At 61.8% G+C, this 22,131-nt stretch overlaps 2 protein-coding genes across 8 annotated transcripts; both read right to left on the bottom strand.

Annotated features, from left to right (window-relative positions):
• Positions 1-672: 672 nt before the first annotated feature.
• On the bottom strand, positions 673-12,268 carry MBD3 (methyl-CpG binding domain protein 3). Of its 6 annotated transcripts, none has more exons than XM_025456742.3 (8): positions 12,117-12,268; positions 7,106-7,265; positions 5,647-5,784; positions 4,657-4,747; positions 4,108-4,285; positions 2,588-2,602; positions 2,142-2,345; positions 673-1,981 (listed from the first exon to the last, which is right to left on the bottom strand). In XM_025456742.3, the coding sequence occupies exons 1-7, from the start codon at positions 12,128-12,130 to the stop codon at positions 2,147-2,149; spliced, it is 795 nt and encodes a 264-aa protein (XP_025312527.1). In that variant the 5' UTR covers positions 12,131-12,268; the 3' UTR covers positions 673-1,981; positions 2,142-2,146. The 6 variants fall into 6 exon arrangements, with proteins under 6 accessions (XP_025312527.1, XP_025312522.1, XP_025312526.1 ...); XM_025456737.3 differs by having other exon boundaries at positions 12,021-12,179; XM_025456741.3 differs by lacking the exon at positions 12,117-12,268 and adding an exon at positions 11,157-11,591.
• A 2,579-nt stretch (positions 12,269-14,847) lies between these two features.
• LOC112666200 (cytochrome b-c1 complex subunit 10) lies at positions 14,848-19,988 on the bottom strand. Of its 2 annotated transcripts, XR_004807425.2 has the most exons (5): positions 19,821-19,979; positions 18,554-18,698; positions 17,799-17,927; positions 16,285-16,429; positions 14,848-15,651 (listed from the first exon to the last, which is right to left on the bottom strand). XR_004807425.2 is itself a non-coding variant. In XM_025456747.3 (3 exons), exons 1-2 carry the CDS (start codon positions 19,868-19,870, stop codon positions 18,578-18,580), a joined length of 171 nt encoding a protein of 56 aa, XP_025312532.1. In that variant the 5' UTR covers positions 19,871-19,988; the 3' UTR covers positions 17,765-17,927; positions 18,554-18,577. The 2 variants fall into 2 exon arrangements, 1 of the variants encoding a protein (XP_025312532.1); XM_025456747.3 differs by lacking the exons at positions 14,848-15,651; positions 16,285-16,429 and having other exon boundaries at positions 17,765-17,927; positions 19,821-19,988.
• Positions 19,989-22,131: the final 2,143 nt, after the last annotated feature.

Below are 22,131 nucleotides of genomic sequence, written 5' to 3'. Positions count from 1 at the left end.
GGACCCTCACACCAGCCCACTGCCCTGGTCCACGGCACGGATGGACCCTTGGGCTGGGACCCTAACAGCATCCTAGCATCTGAGGTCCTGAGGTCCATGGCCCCCCAAGGGCTCTCTGGGCCTGCAGTCGGGGAGACCGGAGTTCTCAGCCAGTGGGGCACCCCTCCCGTGGCTCCCGAGCCTGTTCCCCTTCTGGGAGCTGGGTCCCCCAGGTGGGGCTGGTGCCTGTGGGGTGACCGTGTGCGACGGGGGAGTCGGGGAGTGCAGGGCGCTCCAGGCAGCAGGCCAGGGCCCTGGGCACCCACCTGCCTCAACCCCAGGTGGGCGGACCCTCTGCTGCTTGTGGATGCAGGGCAGGCGGTGGTGGAGCAGGGGGCAGCAGGGGTGAGATCCCGCCAGCGCCCCCACTGCAGACTCCAGATGGACCCTCGTCAGTCTTTGGAGCCAACGTGGGTGTGTCCGGCGCAGAGCCCGCTGGGTCCAGTCGGGGCAGCAGGTGGCCCTGGGGGCGCTGAGGGCACTTCTGGAAACCTTGGCCAGACTGGCTCTTTCCGCTGAGGAGCTGGGACCCGGAGCCCGCCCTCCCGGTCCCCCGGAGCCACACAGGGCCGGGCAGGGGCCCCCGACACAGAGGCTCGGGTCCTCGGGAGGAAGCAAGGCTGCAGACCACACTCACCGAGATGGCTTTATTCAACGGTCGCCCGCAGGACGGGGTGCCTCCCGGGCCCCGCGGTCCCGCCCGCTGAGCAGGGCTCCGGGCCTCAGGCCCACGCAGGGGCCAGCCCCAGGCACAGCTCCCTCAGCGGGTGCAGCCTGCGTGAGAGGCAGGACAACATCAGCCTTGGGGGTGGCTCCCGAGGAGCTGTGCTTTGACTGGACCAGCGGGATGCTGCCGGCCGGCCGGGGCCGGCGTCCTGGGGCGCAGGGGCTCCGCCATCTGCCCACCCTCCGGGCCGGCCAGGGTGACGGCCACACGAGGCAGCAACCCGGGTCCTGCCTGACGGTCTCAGGCTGTGGGTCGGGGCCGCGCGGGGACAGGGTGGCTGCCCCGCCCAAGGCACTCGGGGCTGGAGGGCGCGGGACGAAGGAACTCCACGCGGACTCCGTGCCCAGGGCTCCCAGGGGCCGTGGCTCCGGGCACCGGGAATTGCCGGGCCGCACAACACACCCCAGGCCGGGGGCTCCGAGGAGCCGCGGCCCCAGCGCCAGCTCTGGCCCCAAGCGAGGGGCGTCACTGTCCCTGCGACACGGGGGGAGGGGGACGCAGATGGCAGCCGGCGCAGCTGCCTTGGAGCCCCGCCGGGCAAGTCAGCCGCGAGTTCTCTGTCCTGGGGGCTGGCTGCCCCTCAGGCAGGGCTGGGAGCGTGGGGACGGCGAGGTTTCCCAGCACGGAGGCCAGAACTGGCGTCCACGTGCAGCACACACAAAGGCTAAGCAGTCATGCGGACGTCCAGCCTCACTGGCGTCACGGCTTTATTGAAGGACGCCTGGTGTGTGCCGCTCGGAGCCACGACGGCTTCGCCCGCTGGGGGCACGCAGGGGAGCCAGCCTGCACCTGGAGGGCTCCTGTGTCGACCCTGGAATATCGTCCCGCAGCTTGACTGTCCCAGAAAAAGCTCCTCCGGCCCCTGGGGGACCTCACAGGCCGCCTGGGGGCAGCTGTCCTGTATGAGGCGGCCGTGGGGACGAGGCCGGTCCCGAGTCCAGTGTGGAGTGATGGCTCCGAGGACGGCCTCCTGCAGGCGGGGCCCGGGGGCGACTGGCACTTCCGGACCCAGGCCGTTCAGAGAAGAGCAAACGTGGGGGCCCATCAGGCAGGGGCTGTCCTCCAGCCGTGCCTCCGTGGACCTGGGGGAGGGGACACGCCTGGGAAGGCCTAGGAGGGGCCGCCATCCTCCTGGGCTGGGCCACAGAGCCTGGTCCAAGTGTGGCAAAGCTGGAGTTGGCAGTGGCTCCCCGCAGGCAGGGCTCCCCGGGGCCTCTGGGAAGACAGGGAGAGGGCGCCATCAGTGCCCCGACGGGGAGACCGGCACAGCCGCCACCCTGCATGGCGCAGGCCCCAGGACCCTGGGCATGTCCCTCATCCCCACGGTCACCGTCCAAGCGCCAGCTGCGGCCTGAAACCACCAGCCAGCCAGCACCTGCTCTAAACATGCTCCATCTCCTGGTCCTGGTCGGGCTCGTCCTCGTCCTCGTCCTCGTCGTCCTCATCATCCTCGTCCGCACCGGTCTTGTCCAGCGGCGCCTCACCGTCCCGGGCCAGCTCCTCCACATGGGCCAGCATGTCGGCCATCAGGGCCTCCTCCAGCCGCTTGCGCACCTGCTGTACCAGCTCCTCCTGCTTCCTGGGGACACACGGGCTGCGCTGGCCAGAGCTCGTCCCCGCGGTCCCCGCCTCCAGGACAGCAGGTGCCAGGACAGGAGGGACGGTCCTCCGCCCTAGCTGGTGGCCCTCTGGCTCAGGGTCTGGGTCCTACGCTCCACCTCTGCCAGCGGATCCCAGACCCACATCCCTGGCTCCCTCTGCTGCTGCCCCTCCCAGTGCTCCCTGCGGGCACCGATTCAATTAGCCCCCGCCCGGGCGCACCCGTCGGCTCTCCTCCTGGGCCCAGCGCACAGATGCATGTGAATCCGTCGGTTGAGCAGAGTTTGCAAAGAGAAAGTAGACAACGGGACGCCTGAGGGGCTCAGCGGTGACCCTGGGTCCCAGGATCGAGTCCCACATTGGGCTCCCTGCATGGAGCCGGCTGCTCCCTCCGCCTGGGTCTCTGCCTCTCTGTGTGTGTCTCTCATGAGTAAGTAAAATCTTAGAAAAAAAAAATGGGACAATGGCTTGCTGGGTGACAGGACCCTGCAGATGGAGCAGCTTTCTCAGGGGTTGCCCTCTGCTCTGGCCGCCTAGAAAGCGGTCAGCCTAGGCTGAGACCCTCAGCTTTCCGCCCTGCAGCCGAGACCCTGCCTGAAGGTGAACCAGCACCTGCGTCTGTCCCGGGGTCTGGGCAAACGCTGGCTGCAGACTCTGTGACCCCCCGGCCCCAGACTCCGCACCCCCGTGCTGTGCTGCCACACTGCGAGCCACCCGTCTCCTCTCCAGACAGGACCAGATCCCCTACCTAACCCATGACATGAGCTTCTCCTTTCTGTGGCTTTTCCTATTTTTAGAAGTTCTGCTTGGTTTTAAAAATCCGTCTAGTCTTTCCAGATGGTTGTGTTCTTTCCTTATACTTTGCATCTCCTGGAGACGAGCTCCTCCGTGAGGCTCTGGGCTATTCCGGGTCTTCACCGCACAGAGCGTGGGGCTCCCGTGTTGTACCGACCTGGCTTCCACACCCCGGTGCCCAGACGGGAAGCCCACCCGCCTCCGCCCTGGGTAAGCCCCTCCCGGCCACGGCTGCTGTGGTTCCAGCCCCAAGTCTGTGTAGTGGCCACAGAGCCCCTAACTGTCCTGACCTCAGCTGTGCGCTTATGCTTTAGCCCCAGAGGACGTGTGTTCCACTTTCCGGTGCTTCTAAATGCTCCTTGCCCTGCTGTCAGCTTGAACTAGCTCCTCACCAGGATGCCCTTCCAGATGGTTCTGGCAGATGGACGCCTCCTGCCCCGAGCCCACCTGCACCTAGACACTGGCTCGTCGGGGAAGCCCCTGAGGCCCCCAGTCGCAGGGTCCAGCCTAAACCTGCACTGGCATTCAGGGCCTGGGGCGTGTCTGGTGCCACCCCTCACTCACCCCGTGCTCCCCGCTCCACATACCACTCTCTGCAGCCCCCTGGCAGGCACCTGGAAGGCCTCATGTGCCTGAGGACGGGCAGGCCACACTGCAAGCCTGTCCACACCGGTGAGGAGCCACTTTCTCTTCCTAAGAACATTCCTGAAGAGCAAGGGTGATTCCCGTTCCCTCTGCAGGTAGCCCCTGGCCTGCCCTCAACTCCAGACACACTGGCAGGCTCCTGCCGGTGCTTTTCAAAACTGCCCTCGCTGGGGCTACGTCGGCGGCTAACCCCGGAGAGCGTCAGTAGAGAAATGTGATTGCGGGGAGACCGGGGAGTGGGGGGGGTGGGAAGCATGCTGGCCACGGGCAGGGCTGGCGTGGGGGCATGTGCGGGCCAATACCTGATGTCCTCGTCGGTCACCATGAAGGCCTTGCAGAGGGGCTGGGCCGTGTTGAGCCACACCCCCGGGTTCTTCTCCACGGCGGCCGACAGCTGCCCCGTGATGGGCATGGTGCTGGTGTGCAGGGCGCTGGCGATGGCCGACAGCAGGGTCTCATCTGTGCAGCCAGGTCCCACGCCTACCAGGGCGGGCAGGGTGGTCACCACCTGGCACCTGAGGCCCTTCTTCCTTAGCCTGGGATCTTGTTCCCAAACCCCCCACTACAGGCACTCAGGCCCGCTCGTGAGAAACGCAGAAGCTGCGCCTCTCAGGGACGGTGTGGTTGCATACGGCGCGGGAGCAAAACCACACACGCCAGGTCTCCTCAGGACACCCCGTGCCACACCTGTGGCCCCCCCTGTGCTCCCAGATACCTGTCCTTCCCCGCTGCCCAGCCCGGCCCCAGCAGGGCCGCGGCGCTCGGCCCGTGGCGTGGTATTTAGGGTTGCTCCCCGTGCTGCAGAGGCCACCGGGTCCCCTGCGCCTGGCCCCCTCCTACCCCAGGGTTACCTTGCAGGCCTTTGGGGAGGTCCATGGTCTTCACGAGCTCCTCAGCGATGTCGAAGGCATTCAGGCCACTCAGCTTCTTCTCCCAGAAAAGCTGCCACCAGACACACAGATGGGGCTGACGGACGTGCCTCCACAACAAGCAGCCCTGGCCAGGCCCGCCAATAGCTGGGCCCATGCACGCGTGGACAGCAGTGTCAGCACGACCTCTGCCCCGACGTGCCTGAGCTACTTGCTTGGGAATGAGGGTTCTGTGGGACCCAGCGGGATTTCCGCCCAGGCCTGTCCTCCCAGCTCAGAGCCACGCGAGCCAGGATGTGAGCCCTGCCGTCGGTGCTGACAGTCTATGGTTCCCAAAACATGACGCAATCCCACGCAGGCAAAGCGCCCTTTGCTCTGAAACTTGAGGAGTCCACCGTCCTCCCACGAGGACGAGCTCGAGGCCCCCAGAGGTCCCAGCAGGCAAAGGGACCTGGTCAGCACCGTCAACAGGCACCACCTGTGCAGGCAAGGGGCCCAGCGCCTCTGGGGGTGCAAGGAGCTCCGCCCGTGGACGGCACCACAGGACTTGGGGACAGGGTGTGAAGAGGCACGGTCCGAAGCACGGGGACAGATGCTCAGGTCTGAGTGGTTACTAGAGGACTATGACCCAAATGCCACCGAGGGGAGTGGAAATGACAAGGGGCCTCCCTGTGAGCGGCTCCCACAGCCTCCTGCCCCCGCCAGCACCTGCACACCAGCTATCTGCTGGGCGTTTGTAAATATGCACAAAGGTACAGATAATCCTTGGATTTTAAGCAGCAGCTTACAAATCACCATGTGCGTGACCTTACAGAACCATGCCCCACAAAACCACAAGCTCTCCCCCAAACAGTGGCGAGAGGAAGCGTGTGGTGAGCGGGGCCAGGGTGGGGGCTTCCACTGCCGCAGAGCCAAGCCCCCACCGCCCCCCTGCCCGCCAAGACCTTGTGGGGGGGGGGCACATGGGCTCACCTGCCGAGGCTGCTCCACAGCCTTCTGGGGGTCACTCTTCACCTTGTTGCTGGGGTGGTTGGTGATCTTGGTCACCGGCTGCTTGAAGATGGATGCCGTCTGTCTGACGGGGAGGGCCGTGTTCAGGTCGGGCTTGCCCTGCAGAGACATGCAAGCTGGCACTGCAGCCCCAGAGGCCTCCGTGGGCTCTCCCACGCAGCTGACAAGACCCCTCCCCTCTGAGCTTTGGGGAAAAGATCGCTGTCTGTTGGTCACAGCGTACCTGGAGGCACCCCGGCTCTGGGGCCACAGTGGGGTCCTGGACCACACCTGCCCTGTGCCTGCCTCCTGCTCCTTGCTCTCCATGGAGCACAGTCCAGACAGTGCCCTGGCTGGTGCTGTCCTGCAGCCAGGACCAAAGTCCCCTGGATGCACATCCATCAGACTGGTAGACAGTGTCACCAGGCACCCCCATGTGGCCCATCGGCTGTGGGAGACGTGCTGCTTTCTCTGTCATTTTTAAAGAGTTTATTTATTCATGAGAGACACACAGAGAGAGGCAGAGACACAGGCAGAGGGAGAAGCAGGCTCCCTGCGGGGACCCCGATGCGGGACTCGATCCCGGGACCCCGGGGTCACTGCCTGAGCCACAGCTCCATCGCTGAGCCTCCGGGTGTTCCATAAGTGCTGCTTTCCAGCCCCTGCAGGGACGCCAGCTGTGCCAGGCTCGGGGAGAGTGCGACAGGCGCACACACCGGGCACAGCTGGGGGCCAGCTGCAGGGCTATGGCCTCTCTCAGGGACAAAGTGAAGAGGATTTTTTTCCCCTCTTTCTACTCTTCTGTAACTTCCAAATGTCCTTCAAGAGACAGTTATAACTCTAACACCAGGACAAGTAACGTTAATTGTGGAAGCCTCGCTCTCTACCCCAAACTAGAGTTGCGGGTTTTTTCATCTTACAGTTTTTCTTAAAGATTTACTTATTGGGCAGCCCGGGTGGCTCAGCGGTTTAGTGCCACCTTCGGCCCAGGGCGTGATCCTGGAGATCCGGGATCGAGTCCCATGTCCGGCTCCTGCATGGAGCCTGCTTCTCCCTCTGCCTGTGTCTCTGCCTCTCTCTCTCTCTGTGTCTCTCATGAATAAATAAAATCTTAAAAAAAAAAAAAATCTACTTATTTTAGAGAGAAAGCGCACAGCAAGGGGAGGGGCCGAGCAGCAGATCCCTCAGGGAGCACAGAGCCCGCCGTGGCGCTCGACCCCAGGACCAGGACCACGAGCTCAGGACAAGACCCGACTGCGGACGTTCACTGCCATCCAGCTGCCCCGTCAATGCCTGCGTTTTTGTTCTCAATGTAACCTCTATGCCCAACATGTGACTTGAACTCAGGGCCCCAAGATCGGGAACCACATGTTCCATCGACTGCGCCAGCCAGGCGGCCCCGAAGCGGGTCTGAGCAGTGAGCCCGAGGCCCGGAGCTTACCTTGACCTGGTTCGAGGAGTCATAGCGGACCCTCTGGCGGCTCCTGTTCATCTTGCTCATGAGCATCTTGCCCGTCCGGAAGTCGAAGGTACTCAGGTCCATGGAGCCCCCCAGGTACCGTGCCAGCTGGGGCTTGCTCCGGAACTTCTTCCCACTGGGGCTGCGGACGGAGAGGGGGTCAGCGGTGGGCAGGCACGGCGTGCTGGGCCAACCCTTGCCCTCTTCCCAGTGCGGCCTCCCGATGGGGCCCCGGCAGACACCGGGGCTGAGAGCAGGGATGAGCTTTCAGAGTAAATGCCCTGACTACAGAAGGGTGGGGCCCAGCCCCGGGAGCCCTGGGAGCCCAGCTGACATCTCAGAACGTTCCAGAAACAGAATTAGGCTGTGTTCTTGAGAAAAGACCCCAGAATAGCAGGTTTTGAGGGAGAGCCCCTAACAACAGTCTCCTCGTGGGTGCCGTGTTGGGGACTAGGGTGTCCTGGGGTGGGGGCTGTAAAATCTCATGTTAAGATTCAGGGCTAAGACCCCAAATAGCTGCTCAGGTGTGACCTGTTGGGAAATCGGAAACCAGGTGTTCTGAAGACCTGGCTACGAAGCTCTGCCGTCCTGCTCACCTTGTGGACAGCACAGGCCGCCCACCTCTCTAGGAAACCAGTGATGCCAACCCACAGGGCTGCTGTGCTGAGTCAAGGAGGCTGTACTAGGAGGAACCAGCACAGGACCAGCAGGCATTAACCCGGAATACCAACTGCTGCAGCCACTGCGGACGACAGGCAGGTGGCTCCTCAGACTGAACAGCAACCCCACACTCGGGATCTACCTGAGAGAATGAACATGTTTGTGCAAAACATACAGCCGGGTGTTCAGAGCAGCGAGAGGCTCACAGAAGGTAGGAGGTAAAAACAGCCCCAAGTGTCCACTGGCGGGAGAGCAAATATACAGTGTGTCGCCCGCCCCCCCCCCCGACATGTCCCTTGGCTGTGAACAGGAGTGACGCCCCCCACCCGCCCCGGGGACGTACCCCGAGGCCCCGACGCTCAGGGAGGGAACCGGACACAGCAGGCCCCACAGGGCGAGAGTCCATGTGTGCGACATGTCCAGGACGGCCTCGTCCATGGATGGGGAGGGGGCTCGAGGGTGACAGCTAATGGGGCCAGGGCTGCTTTTGGGGACATGGAATGTTTGGAGGTTGGCCCTGGTGATGGTTGTAGGGCTCTGTGATACAATAACCACTGACTCGTGCACTTTAGGAGGGTGAGCCGTGTGCCGTGGGGATCACGTCTCCATCAGGCTGTGACAAAGCACTTGTGGGGGGGCCTGGGGGGCCTGGCGCATTTCCGGACACGGAGCAGCTACCAACTCAGGTCACTCCGCTGCTGCTGGCTCTTCTGTCTGAGATGCTTGATTTTGTTGATCTCCCCTGAAAAACCTCTCAGACGAGCCTCTCACTCAAACAACGGCATGTCTGGTCCCCAAACCCCACTCGGGACAACAGAGGGCAGCGTGGAACCTGGTCCAGCCACAGTGAAACCCCCTCCTGCAGCGTCAGGACCCAAACAGCGGCGAGCCGCACTCAGCTCTGGATCCCCCCAACCCTGCGGGCAGGGCCAGGGTGAAGACAAGCGAGTCACGGGACCCAGTCGCGGGACCCGGCGCCCCACACAGAGCCCGACCCCCACTCTGAGGCCACCAGGGACTCTGCGGGGCGATTCGCTCCCCCCCGGCCCCCGCTGCACTGGCTGGTGCGCACAGAGCCTTACGCACCGGGTCGGCGGGCAGGAGCCGGGGTCCAATACGACAGCAAAGAGGAAGGAGGACCCACAAAACTCGCCAGTGTCTCTTTGCCTCCACTCGCCACCCCGCACACACACTACACGAGGACAGGAACTAGAGCGGGTAAGTGGCTGTTTAGGACCGTGCCATGGGGTACGGGGCATTGACAGTTAAGGGTCTGGGGCGGTTTCGGGGTGAGGAAAGTATCCTAAAATTGACCGTGGAGGTGGCCACCCCTGCAAATATGCTAGAAACTATTGAACTGTACACTTGAAACGGATGAACTGTATTCAGTATGAATCCTAATCTCAATAAAAACTATTTTTTTTACAAAAGCAAGACAAGGGATCCCTGGGTGGCGCAGCGGTTTGGCGCCTGCCTTTGGCCCAGGGCACGATCCTGGAGACCCGGGATCGAGTCCCACGTCGGGCTCCCGGTGCATGGAGCCTGCTTCTCCCTCTGCCTGTGTCTCTGCCTCTCTCTCTCTCTGTGACTATCATGAATAAATAAATAAAATCAAAAAAAAAAAAAAAAAACAAAAGCAAGACAAAAAGTGAATTAGTAGATCCCAAGGGCTGTGGGGGGGGGGGGCATTTGGGAGTGATGGAATGTTCTGGAACTAGAGGTGACCGCCACACGACTTTGTAGGACTGAAATCCACTCGACAGTACACTTGTAAAGGATGGACTGGACAGAACGTGGACTAGATCTCAAGCTTTGAAAACGGTCCTACAGATCCACAGCTCAGTATGGACACAGGAGAACGTCCCTAAGATTTTATTGAAAACCACCACTACCCTGGACACACATATAGAAGTCAAAGAGCAAGACGGCCTCTCTGGGAGCAGGGCCTCACTGGGAGGGCACAGACCAGGAGCTCCAGGCATGGGGATGGGGGCTGTGGCTGGCATGTCGGGGGCTGGTTGTGGGACTAGGAGCCACCATTTGGCCTCGAGCCTCAGGCCAGGATGTGGGTATAGGACTGAAACACAGCCTGGCTTCTAGTCTGTAGGGAGGGCTGCTGTGCCAGTCGCCAGGACCAGTAAGTGGGCACCGACAAGAACGAGGCCCGGAGCCCGCGATGCCCCAATGGGCCCCGACACTGAGTCCGTCCTGCTTCTCCTGGTCCTGCTTCTCCTAAGCGTTTCCACTTCTGACATGAGATGTCCTGGGGGAGTCCTACTTTGTACCTGTCCAAACAGCAAGCCCCGAGGTCAGGGTACTAACTTCCCACAAACCCTCAACCTCCTGCCTGGACACAGAATATCACGGTGAGATTATTTTCACAAAGAACACATGGCCGCAGCCTGATGATTCGGCCCCAGGTAACATTTGTGGGGTCACCTTGCAAAGAACACACTCCCTCCCCCACTCGCTGGAGAAGGAAACCAAGGCCCAAGTATTCCAAGGGACAAGGCTTGGACTGCAAACCAGGTCTGTTTGACCCAAAGCCCTCAAGCTCTACTTTCCTCTGCCTTAAGAGAATTAGGCAAATCCATCCATGCTCTTGCCCCGTTGCTGGTTCAGCAGGCGCTCCAGGAGGTGGAGACAGCAGAGATCCACATTCTAGACAACACCATGGGTTCCAGGTCACATTCCCCCAAACCTCCCACCCACTGGGAGGGCAGGTGACACCCTCCTGCCCGGTGGATCACCCAGGTCAGACCTGGGAGTGGTGTCGCTGATGTACACAGAGCCCACACGCACCACCTGCCCTCCCCGCTCCCCTCAGGCCCCACCTCTCAGTGGAGTCACGAGAAAGCTGGAATTCCATCTGTCCAGCCTCTTCGGAGCTTTTCCCCATTGCCAGACCCCCATACTCAGGTCTAGGGACTCAGAGGAAGGCCCCATTTGGCGGAGGCCCTGAGAGGCCCACGTAGAGATGGGGACAAGAGGCGGAACAACGTTCTCCAGGTGCTCTGGCCATGCTGCCCTTGGCTCGGCCTCCTGCGGCCTCTGCACGGGGTGCCCCTGCCAGGACAGCTCCCTTCAGCCCCACTGCCAGGGCCCAGCTCAGTGGCACCCTTTCAGAAAGGCCCTCCTTGACCTGCCCCAGCCTCAGTCCAGCACCCCATCACTGGCCTTCACAGACCCCTGTGCTTCTCTGTGAATGTCACCACCTGTAACTACAGGAGTCCCAGGGTCCCACTCCCAGCTCCACGGCCAGGACATGCGGCAGGTGCTGCAGAGGCAACTGTTCAGTTAACAAAGACCTAGAGCCAGAGAGACCCGCTCCAGCCTTACGCCTAGACACGTGTGGAAAACGAGGGCCTCGCACCTCCTCACTGACCCAGCGGGACAGAGCCGCGGGGATGCAGGCTTCATCGCAGCAGACAAGGGCAGTGCCCGCTCCCTCGGTGCCCCAGCAGGGCCGCTGCTCTTCGGGGAAGCCAGCCCCGCGCTGGTCCTGACAGCTGCCCTCCCTTTCCTGCTCACCGCCCTCCTGCAGCCAAGGCCCCTGAGCGACCCCAGTGCGGGGTGCACGCGCAGCACCCCAGTACCGGCCCGCGCCCAGCACGTGGCCGGGGCCCCCTTTACGGGGTCCAGCGACCTGAACGCGCCCCGGGATCGTGCAGCAAGGGGGAGGGAGCCACCAGAGCTGGCTCAGGAACAAAAGCATCTTCCAGCATTCAGAAAGAAAAGGGGAGGGAGGAGGAAGGCAGCAGGTGGCCGCCGGCCTGCCGCCCACGGCTTCTGCCTCCCCCAGCCCGCGGCGGCCCTCCTTCCAGCCCGGGGGCGCCGAGCCGGCCCTCCGCACACGCGGCCCCGCCGCCCCGCCCTCCGCGCCCCCGCCCCCGCCCCGGGCTGCGCGCGCCCGGCCGACCGAGGGACAGCCCAGCCCCCACCCCCGCCTCCCAGCGGCGTCTGGCCCGCGCCCGGCGCCCCTCGCCCCGCCAGCCCGGCCGCCGCGGCCGCCGAACAAAGGCCGCCGCCCGCCCCGCGCCGCTCGGCGCTCCACGCGGCCGCGGGGGGAGGGGCACGCACGCGCACTCCCCGGGGCCGCCGCGCGCCGGCACGCACGCACGCACGCACGACGCACGCGCGGGGCCCAGGCCGCAGCCCGGGTCGAGGCGCCCAGGCCGCCGCAGAGGCCGCTGGGAGGCGCCCGTTGGGGCCCTGCCCGGCCGGCACGTTCATTCACCTATAGTAAAAGACATCCCTGTGGCCGGCCGACAGCCCCGACCTTCTGGGCACTTCTTCCCTCTCCCAGCCCTGCGGGAGCGCCGGGCACTCCCACCTCTTCCGCTCCATCGCGCCCGGCTCCTCGGCCCGCCGCCGCCGCCGCCGCCGCCGCCGCCCGGACCCCCGCTCGACGCCGCCGCCTCAGCTGCCTCCGTCGCCGCCGCCGCCGCCACTTGCCGCGGCTGTTCCGGCCCGCGGGCCCCCGCCCTCCGCCCCCAGCCGGGCACGCGCCGGCTTTGCCGCCCTCTGGGCCCCCTCCCCGCGCTCGCCAGCCCCCGCTCGGGGGGCCGCGCTCCGCCCACCCGCCCGCGCGCGCGGGGCCCCGTACTGCGCAGGCGCCGCGCGGGACCCGCCCCGTGGGCGCCAGCCCCGCCCCGCGGCGGCGGCTCCAATCAGCGCGGGGCTGGGGGGCGGGGCTGGAGTGGAGCACCGCCCCCTGCCCGCCCGCCCCGCGCCTGCGCACTGTGCTCCGCGAGCCGCCGGCCGCCGCACGGTCCCGAGGTGGCCGCCCGGTCCCGGGCCGTCGTCCGTCCCGCCGCGCGGCCTCCCAGCCTGCAGGCGTTGTTGACCGCCGCCCTGCACGCCCCGGGGCCCTTCCTCCCCCCCGCGCCCGCGAGAGCCCGGCGGCTTCCCCTCAGCCCCTCCCCTCGCCGGCCCAGGGCAGGTGCTCGGGACTTGGGGTGATGGAGCCGAGGTCAGTGCCCGGAGACCGCGGAGCCTCCTGTCCGGGCGCCGGGGGACGCAGAGCGGCGGCCGTACCCCCGCGTCTTCCCTGCAGGTGTCCCCCCAGCTCAGGTCCCAGCGGGACCCGGCCCCCCAGGACCAGCGCGTGGGGCACAGGTGAAGCTCGACGGCCTGCTGCAGGTCTTCAGGTGCAGGGCTTCTCAGGGTTCCCCACCTGTCCTCGTCCTGCCGTCTGACAGATAAAGGGCAGAGCGGCCAGGTGGGCGCCCGAGCTGTCACGGTGCGAAGCTGGCTGGGGGCACTGCATTCCCTTCTGCAGAGTTGAGGCCAGAACCCAGAACTTCGGGACGCTGACCTTCGTGGAGGGCAATGCTGGGCGCTGCTGGGCTTGCATTTTACCAGCTTGAATGGTTTTATTTAACTTAAAAGTTGTAGTTATAAAGATACACTTATTGTCAGTGAAACCACATAAAGACACATAAAGGAAAAAGTATTAAGGTTCCTGCGTCAGGGATTCCCAGGACCACTCCCAGGTCCTGCTTTCAAGTCTTTGGTTGCATACCCCGAAGTGGAATTGCTGGGTCACATGCTAATTCTATGTTTAATTTATTTTTATTTTCAAGACGCCTGGGGGGCTCAGCTGTTGAGCCTCTGCCTTTGGCTCAGGGCGGGATCCTGGAGTCCTGGGATGGGGTCCCATATTGGGCTCTGGGCATAGAGCCTGCTTCTCCCTCTGTCTCCGTGTCTCTCATGAATAAAATCTTATTTTCAAAGATTTTATTTATTTGACACAGAGCACATAAGCAGGAGGAGCAGCAGGCAAAGGGAGAGGGAGAAGCAGCTCCCGTTGAGCAGGGAGCCCGGTTGTGGGACTCCAAACCAAGACCATGAGATCATGACCTGAGTCAAAGGCAGATGCTCAACCCACTGAGCCACCCAGGCATCCCTGCATTTAATTTTTAAAACAGCCACCCTTTTTTTTAAGGTTTTATTTATTTATTCATGAGACAGGCAGAGGGAGAAGCAGGCTCCATGCAGGGAGCCTGACGTGGGACTCAATCCTGGGTCTCCAGGATCACGTCCTGGGCCAAAGGCAGGCACTAAACCACTGAGCCACCCAGGGGTCCCCAGCCAAACTTTTTGACAGCACCTGCCCCATTTCACATTCCTGCCAGTGGTGCGTGAGGAGGAGGCTGGGCCTCCTGGCACCATAGATCCATCCACTCTTCAGCCATCTTTTCCTGAGCACCTGCCCTGGGCCAGCAAGGGGAGGGGTGAGAAGGGAAGCCACCTGGTCTTTTGAGCTGGGGAGTGAAAGGGGTTGGGGGGAGGGCTCGTTTCACCACATTGTCGATGTTTACTTTCTGGTTTTTTTAGTACCATGTTGATGCGTGTATGGTGTAGGTCATAAGATTTGACCCTAAGAACCACCATCGGAAACGCACCCTAGGAGCCTCCTCTCCGTTCTCAGGCATCCAGCTAGCTGGACCTCACTTGCTTCTGTGGGACTTTGACCGCCTGGGGCCTAGGATGTCTCCAGATCGTATTCAGCTGGCCTGTGGGCATTGCCTGACCCCGAGGGGCCGGTCCGGGTGGACATGATCAGGGTGCCAGCAGGGATGGGAGGCCAGGAGCCCTGGGAGGGGGGCGGCAGTTGCGTGCCTCTCCTGGTTTGCTGGCACTCTGAAGCTCCCCTTCCCGGGCTGGCTGGCTGAGGCCGCAAGCAGACACCCTCTCCTGCCCATGTACACGAGGTAAGAAATAGAAACGAAATCTGGTGACATAAGGAGCCACTTTGACTGACAGGGCCTCTCCCCTCAGTATTGTGGACCTTGGGGCTGGGTGATTGCGGGCGTCCTGGGTGCTGTGGGGGACTGAGCAGCACCCCTCGCCTCACCCACTCAATGCCAGGACTCCCCCAGTCTTGACAACCACAGATCTCCCCAGTCAGCAGTTCCTGAGTTCACGGGAGGCAAGCACGCCACTCAGCTGGGGCACAGAACATAAAGGGTCCCAAAGACCTCAGCATCAAGATGAATGGCATTTACTGCAGTGTTGTAACAACTTAAATGCAAAAGATCCATGATAGATAAAATGTCAAATTTGTACTTTATAAAAAATATTTTATTTAGAGACAGTACGTAGTAGGGTGGGGAGACGGAAAATCTTAAGCAGATTCCAAGCCCAACAGGGGGCTCGATCCAAGGAACCGGAGATCATGACCTGAGCTGAAATCAAGAGTCAGCTGCTTTGACGACAGAGCCACCCAGATGCCTCCAAGTTTGTTTTCAATTTTTACTTAAATTCTACTTTTTTCTGTAAATCTTGCTATACCCCACGTGGGGCCCAAACTCCTAACCCCAAGATCAAGAGTCACATATTCTCCTGAGCCAGCCAGGAACCCCAATTTATTTAAGATTTTTATTTACTTGGCAGAAAGGGAGAGTAAGAACACAAGCAAGGGGAGAAGCAGGCAGAGGGAGAAGCAGACTCCCTGATGAGCAGGGAGCCCAACATGGGGCCCCATTTCAGGACCCTGATATCACGACCTGAGCCCAAGGCAGACGCTTAACTGAATGAGCCACCCAGGTACCCGACAGTTTATTTAAATAATCTCCATGCCCAATGTGGGGCTCAAACTCATGACCCCCGAGATCAAGAGTTGCACACTCTACCAACTGAGCCGCCCAGGCGCCTCCAAGATGTGAAATTTTTCTTTAGAGGTGTTAACAGATTTTTTATTTTTTAAGATTTTATTTATTCACAACAGAGACAGAGAGGCAGAGACTCAGGCAGAGGGAGAAGCAGGCTCCATGCAGGGAACCCGATGTGGGACTCAATCCCAGGTCTTCAAGATCACACCCCGGGCTGAAGGCGGCGCTAAACTGCTGAGCCATCTGGGCTGCCTGTATATATATATATACATATACATATATATATATTTTTAAGATTTTATTTATTCATGAGAGACACATAGAGACACACACAGGCAGAAGGGAGAAGCAGGCTCCTTGCAGGGACCCCGGGATCATGCCAAACGCAGATGCTTATCCGTTGAGCCACCCAGGCATCCCCAAAAATGTAGAAGTTTTAAATAAAGGGCTTCATGGCATTGTACTGAGCCATTTCGAACCGGAGACAACATGAGAGCTGTGATCTTTTATAGATGTTTTTTTTGATGGTTAACTTTCCACCCAGACTTAAGTGGTTGGAAAGGTATTAAAATACTGGGGGGAAAAAATACTGAAAACTTGTATTAAAGCTCACAGTAGGGGCAGCCCCATGACGCAGTGGTTTAGCGCCACCTGCAGCCCGGGGTGTGATCCTGGAGACCTGGATCGAGTCCCATGTGGGGCTCCCCGCATGGAGCCTGCTTCTGCCTCTGCCTGTGTCTCTGCCTCTCTCTCTCTCTCTCAATAAATAAATCTCTAAAAAAAAAACAAAAAACAAAAAAAAAAAAACTCACAGTACTTTCAGTTTAATGTATAACAATCTGAATTAGAATTTTACTTTTCTGGCTCTCATGGAAGCAAGCTCACCTGTATTTTCTTTAAAGGTGTTCAGCATTATCAAATCAGTTGTGGGAAGGGGGCCGCGGGTTTCCTTCCACTTCAGGCCACACGGCTCCGGCTCCGTGCTGCCTCGGGGGGCGGTGGGGCCGCCCAGCCCTGCAGGGGCTGGAAACTTAAAAACAAAACAAACTTAGGAGTAACTCCTTTGTCTCGTGGCCCCTCCCTTGTTAGGTTTTAAGAAGCACATCTATTTATAAATCGCTGAAAAGACCTCACTGCAGAGAACAGCGAGTGACAGGATTTATTGAGAGCAGTTTGAGTGTTGGCATGTGGCAGCCATTTCAAAGCGGAGGACCGGGCCCCAAGTGGCTTGAGCCACAGGAAAGATGCCTTTGGTAAAAAAATGATGTGCAGAAGGGGTGTCATCAGTGCCACTGCTTGTGTTAAAATCACCCCTGTTGGGTACCCCTGTTGGGCAGCCCTTTGGCCCAGGGTGTGATCCTGGAGACCCGGGATCGAGTCCCGCATCAGGCTCCCTGCATGGAGCCTGCTTCTCTCCTTCCATCTGCCTGTGTCTCTGCCTCTCTCTGTCATGAATAAATAAAATCTTAAAAAAGAAAAAGAAAAAGAAAAATCACCCCTGTTCCGAACACCTGACCTCCTCCACCTGCATCCAGTGAACCCCCAACCCTGAGGGCGGCTGCTGGAGGTGGCCTGGGATGTTAGGTGAGGTCAGGAGGGTGGGGCCGTGTCCCCAGAGGATTAGTGGCCCAGAACACTGGGAGAACGCACCCTCCGCACCCCCCCACAGGGGAATCAGGGAAAAGCAGGATGCAGCAAAACCCAGAATCTTGACCTCAACCTTCCGCCTCTAGAACTGATCTGCTTAAGCTCTCAAGTCTGTGGGGTTTCCTTATGGCCGACTAACACGGGAGTGGTTTTCACAAGTATGCTTTGACGCACACGTAGCTTCTAGAATTTTCAAGAACAGGGCAGGGGCCAGAGGGAGGAAAGGGAGTGCCATAGGTCCTCGTGTACCTGCTCTTTTCTGTATCCTTCAGGTGAGGGCTTCACTTTTCTACAAGTTCTGATCTTTGTTCTTTTAAAACGGAGCTAAGGTCTCCGTACCGTGAGTGTGGGCTGGATGTGGGGATGTGTTTTCTAACAGTGGAGAAAGTGATGGTGCAAGACTTTGGGGGGAAGGTCCTAAGACACGCAGCTTCCACCCGCAAAGATGCTAGGAGAGGCCCACACGGCAAAGCATGAACAGCTCCCACCCCAGTCCGGCCTTCCAACCAGCAGCCCCGGCTGACACCTTGACTGCATCCTCCTGAGTAACTGGAGCCAGGACCACGTAACTAACCTTCTCCTAAATTCTCACCCCCAGACGTCGAGCGGTAACGGAGGTTTGCTGTTTGACACACTGCCTCCCCCACCCCGGGTCACTCAGGCCACCAGGGTTATGTTACGGTAACCACGTCCCCAGCATGACCACGTCCAGGTGGGGCAGGTTTCAGAGCAAGGTTTAATGCTGTGCGCACTTAAACATGAAAGCTATCTTCAGAAAGAGTCCTCGGTCATGCTGTCCGTGTCCCTAAGGTCCATCCGGAGGGCGTGGGCAGGTCCAGGCACGGCAAGGGCTCAGAGAAGGCGACAGCACCCGCCAACACCTGGAGGGGAGACAGGGCGGGGTGGGCATTAGACTCCAGGCTCCCGTCCTTGCAAGGAGGGAGGCGCTGAGTGATGAGGTCTGCACACCGCAGCCAGCCTCCAAAGTCAAAGCCGGCTATGCCACGTAGTTGCTGCATGGACAGAGTGCACGGGCACTCTGGCCGTCAGGCGGGCGGCAAACCAGAACACCGCCAGGCCACGTGGTCAGCACAGTTGACAGCCATGTCCGAGGCCAATGGAACCATCCAAGGGGTCGTTAAGGCTCAAGCAGCGCCCCTAGGGAGGCCAGCAGCTGTGGGCCAGCTTCCACTTGCCCTGTGAAGTGGGGCACCCCTCCGTGACACCCGGGGCTGGGCAGACTGGGATGGCAGGCACGGTGTGGGATGTGCAGTCAGCCTCCGGGACGGGGCCCCTGGGGCACTGCCTGTTCCTCAGCCCTGCGAACCAGGGATGCTGGTTGGCAGCTTTGTGTTGACGGGCAGGGTTCTCCTGGGTTAACGATCCAGGTGAGCCTTCCAGACCTGCGCCCTAGCTCCTGGGGCAGGGAAAACCAGCCTCATGGCAGCACCAGTCCTCAACCATGTGGGAATCACAGGATTCACCTGCTAACGGCCGCCAAACTTACCAGAGGCGTCTGAAGAGGATCCGTTTAATTGTCCTTCTTAAACTTGCCGTTGATGTAGGGCACCCAGTCCAGAATCAGCCGCCAGTCCGTGGCCCACACCAGCCCCACAGCGCCCACGGCACCCCACATGCCTGCTGTGGGGATCCTGCCAGAGGACAGCAGGGGTCAGGTCCTGATCGGGAATCACCCTTCCAGCTGCATCTCTGGGTCTCTCCCCCTCCCGCTTATCCAGCGCCCACCACACACACCCCCTCCTGCCCAGCGTATGAACACAACCCTCAGACAACTCCGTGGGGTGGCTGCAAAGCCAAAGACCCCGAGGCGACTTTACTCCCACCTGCTTTCACACTGGCAGATTTTTTTGTGGAATTTGCTCAAAAAAATTCAACAATGTGAGCTCATAACCACCCTTATAGAGCGCAGGTGTGCATGCTGGCGTCCGCTCTGCAGCTCACAGTTGATCCGTGACAGCTGTGGGACTGAGAGAGGGATCAGGAGCGCACAGAAAGGCAGGACACCTGCCCAAGGACACCCAGGTGCTGGGTGCAGGCACAGGCTGAGTGCAGCTCTCGCCCAGGGGCCGCCCCTCACTCGTGTGCGGTGACTGGCTAGAATCCTCAGTGGCTCCACCGGCCTCCTGCGGGTCAGACCCCATGCACCTGCTCCCCACGAGCAGGAGCGGGACCCAGTCTCTAGCGTAAGGAGCGAGGCTCGCGGAGGTGACCTTGTGAACCCAGGTGCTCTGGCTCGTCCGTCCTCTGCAGGAAGCAGGGCCACCGGAGCTGCCCCGCAGGGCTCCGCGACAATCAGGCCTGCGCGGCGAACGACCGCAGGCAGAGCCCCTGGAGGACGCCGCAGCCTCCCGGCGTGGCGGGCTCGGCTCAGGGGCGCCGCAATGCTCACCCACGCGGGAGGGGTACTTGCTCGCGCTTCGGGGCTGTGCGGGCCCACGTGCCCCGCGGCCGGGGAACCCGCTGCAGCTCCCGTGGCCGGCCACGAGCCTCACGGCGGGCGGGGGCTGCAGGCGCTACTTCCTCCACCACCACCACCACCACCACGGCTCCGAGGGTCCGTAACGCCCCAGGAACCCTGCCCGGCGTCCGGTGGGAGCCCGGGAGCCCGGGGCCTGGACAGACGGCGGGCGGCCGTGTCGGTCCGCCCAGGCAGGGGTGAGGAGCCCGCCCCGGACGCGCGCGCCGGACCCCTCTGGGGCCTGCAGCATCACAGGTGCCGGCCGGGGACGCGGGGGCCGGGGGCACACGCTCACCAGTTTCTGGCCAGTTCCCGGTAGCGCGGGCCCAGTAACCTGCTCAGCATCGCGACGCGGTCCGCAGCTCAGGGTGACCCCGGCTGCCGCCGGCCGCACTGCGCAGGCGCGGCGGTCGCAGCGCGCAGGCGCACGCGGAGGCCCCGCCCCGGGCAGGCTGCCCAGTAGGCAACGGGTGTCGGCGTTGCTGCGCGCGCAGACCCGGAAAACCTAGCGGTCACTTCCGGGGAGGGTCGGAAGTCGTTCCCGCGAGGCCGCGGGTGGGCGGGTCCTGCCGAGCGCGGGACCGGGAGTCGCGGGGGTGTCCCCTCGCCGGCGGCCAGGGCGGCTCCCCGCGGCCGCAGCTGCACCCGAGACGCCTGGCTGCTGCGTGTGTCCTGCCGCCAGCGGGGGCTTTATCTGCCGACGGGAGCAGGCCCGGAGGGCAGGGGCAGGGCCTGGCCGGGGCCGCCGGAGGAGCGGCGCGGTCGCTCGGACGCCGCCTGTGGGGCCGTCGCCCCTGGGGTCCCGGGGCGGTCCGGGGCCCCGGCGTCGGGTGCAGTCCGGGGCTCGCCTGCCCCCTCGCTCGCCTCCTGCAGGGCGGCAGCTCCGGGGCCGCGGGTCCTGGGCGGGTCCAGGCCCCTCCGCGGGGTGGGGGGAGGGGCAGCTCCCGGGTCCTGGGCGCGTCCTGGCCCCTCCGCGGGCGGGAGCCCCCCCCCCCCGCACTGATACCCCGCGGCCCGGGGAGAGGGGGCTTGTTGCTACCGGTGTAGACTGTGTCTCTGCAGGTGCCCTGGGGCCTCCGCTTTGCATCCGAGCGGCCTGCACGGAAGGACGGTGGCTCCGCGTCCCGGGTTTCAGGCTCTTGGTCTCAGCTCCGGTGCGGTCTCGGGGTCCTGAGATCCGGCCCCACGTTGGGCTCCGCGCTCCCTGCAGAGTCGACTTGGGCTCCTCTCCTGTCTCTTCCTCTCCCGCCCTGCCCGGCTCACGCTCTCACTCTTTTTCTTTCTCGGAAACAGGTAAATAAAACCTTTAAAAAAAAAAAAGTGGAGCTGGGCATGGGGCCTGAGGGCTGCAGGTCCGGGAGCCCTGGCTCACTGCCCCTCTGCCTAACGCACCTCAGCTCATAAGGCAGAAGGTTTTCCTTTCCAGTGATAACAAAAACCAGTTTAAGTTAAGAGGTTTTACGGCATGTTGGATGGCTTCAGGCACCGCGGGATCCAGGAGTCTGGCCATATTATTAGAATCTCCCTCTGCATCTCTCCCAATAAGTGCAGAAAATGCCCCGGGGCTGCTTCTCCTGGGCCTGCTGTGGAAATGGGGCAGGTCAGCCTCTGCCCCTGCGAGGACATGGGCTGGAACTGGAGGGGAGGATCCCCAGAAGGGAGTCGCCAGGATCCTGATACCGGATAAGCAAGAACTCTCAGCGGTTCCCACATCCCACTGGTCCTCTGCCCGGGGCGCCAGGATTCCCTGTGATACTCCCATCTGGCCTTTGGGGGAAATGGAACTGCTTTTCTTGTTTTTACTGCTGTGAAGTCCCTATAACCAACAATTAGCCATTTAGAAGTATTTCAGGGGTTGAGCATCTGCTTTCAGCTCAGGGCGTGACCCTAGGGTCCTGGGATTGAGTCCCGAACCGGGCTCCCCCGCAGGGAGCCTGCTTCTCCCTCTGCCTGTGTCTCTGCGTCTCTCTCTCTCTCTCTGTGTCTCATGAATGAATGAATAAAATCTTTAGGGATCCCTGGGGGGCCTTAGCGGTGTAGCACCTGCCTTTGGCCCAGGGCACGATCCTGGGGTCCCGGGATTGAGTCCCGCGTCGGGCTCCCTGCATTGAGCCCGTTTCTCCCTCTGCCTGTGTCTCTGTCCCCCCCATATATATATAAAATTAAAAAATAAAATCTTAAAAAAAATTTTCAGCGGCACTCAGTGCATTCACCTGTTGGAACCACCACTCCTACTTGCATCACTTCGGAAAGGTCCGTTCCATCCTCATCAGCCGTCACCCCCCGGGCCCCCTCCCTGTCCGTGGATGAGCCCGTCCTGCACATGTCACACGCGTGGACTCCCACCCCATGGGGCCTCCTGTGTCTGGTTCCCTCCCTGAGCATCGTGGGCTCGGGTCCATCCTAGGGCGGCACATGAGGGTCTTGCTCCTGCTGGCGGCCCAGGGACGTGGCCGTGCGCAGGGGACACGCTGGGGGACACGCTGTGTGTGCCGCTCCCCCGCGGATGGATTCCTATAACCTCTTGACAACGTACTGAGGTGTTTGATGTGTACAAACGCACATGGTCACCGCGTGCAGGTTGCACGTGGACACGCGTGCCCGTG

The sequence above is a fragment of the Canis lupus genome, chromosome 20 (assembly GCF_003254725.2).
Source record: "Canis lupus dingo isolate Sandy chromosome 20, ASM325472v2, whole genome shotgun sequence".
Taxonomy (NCBI): Eukaryota; Metazoa; Chordata; class Mammalia; order Carnivora; family Canidae; genus Canis; species Canis lupus.
This window is presented reverse-complemented; position numbering and strand designations above follow the sequence as displayed.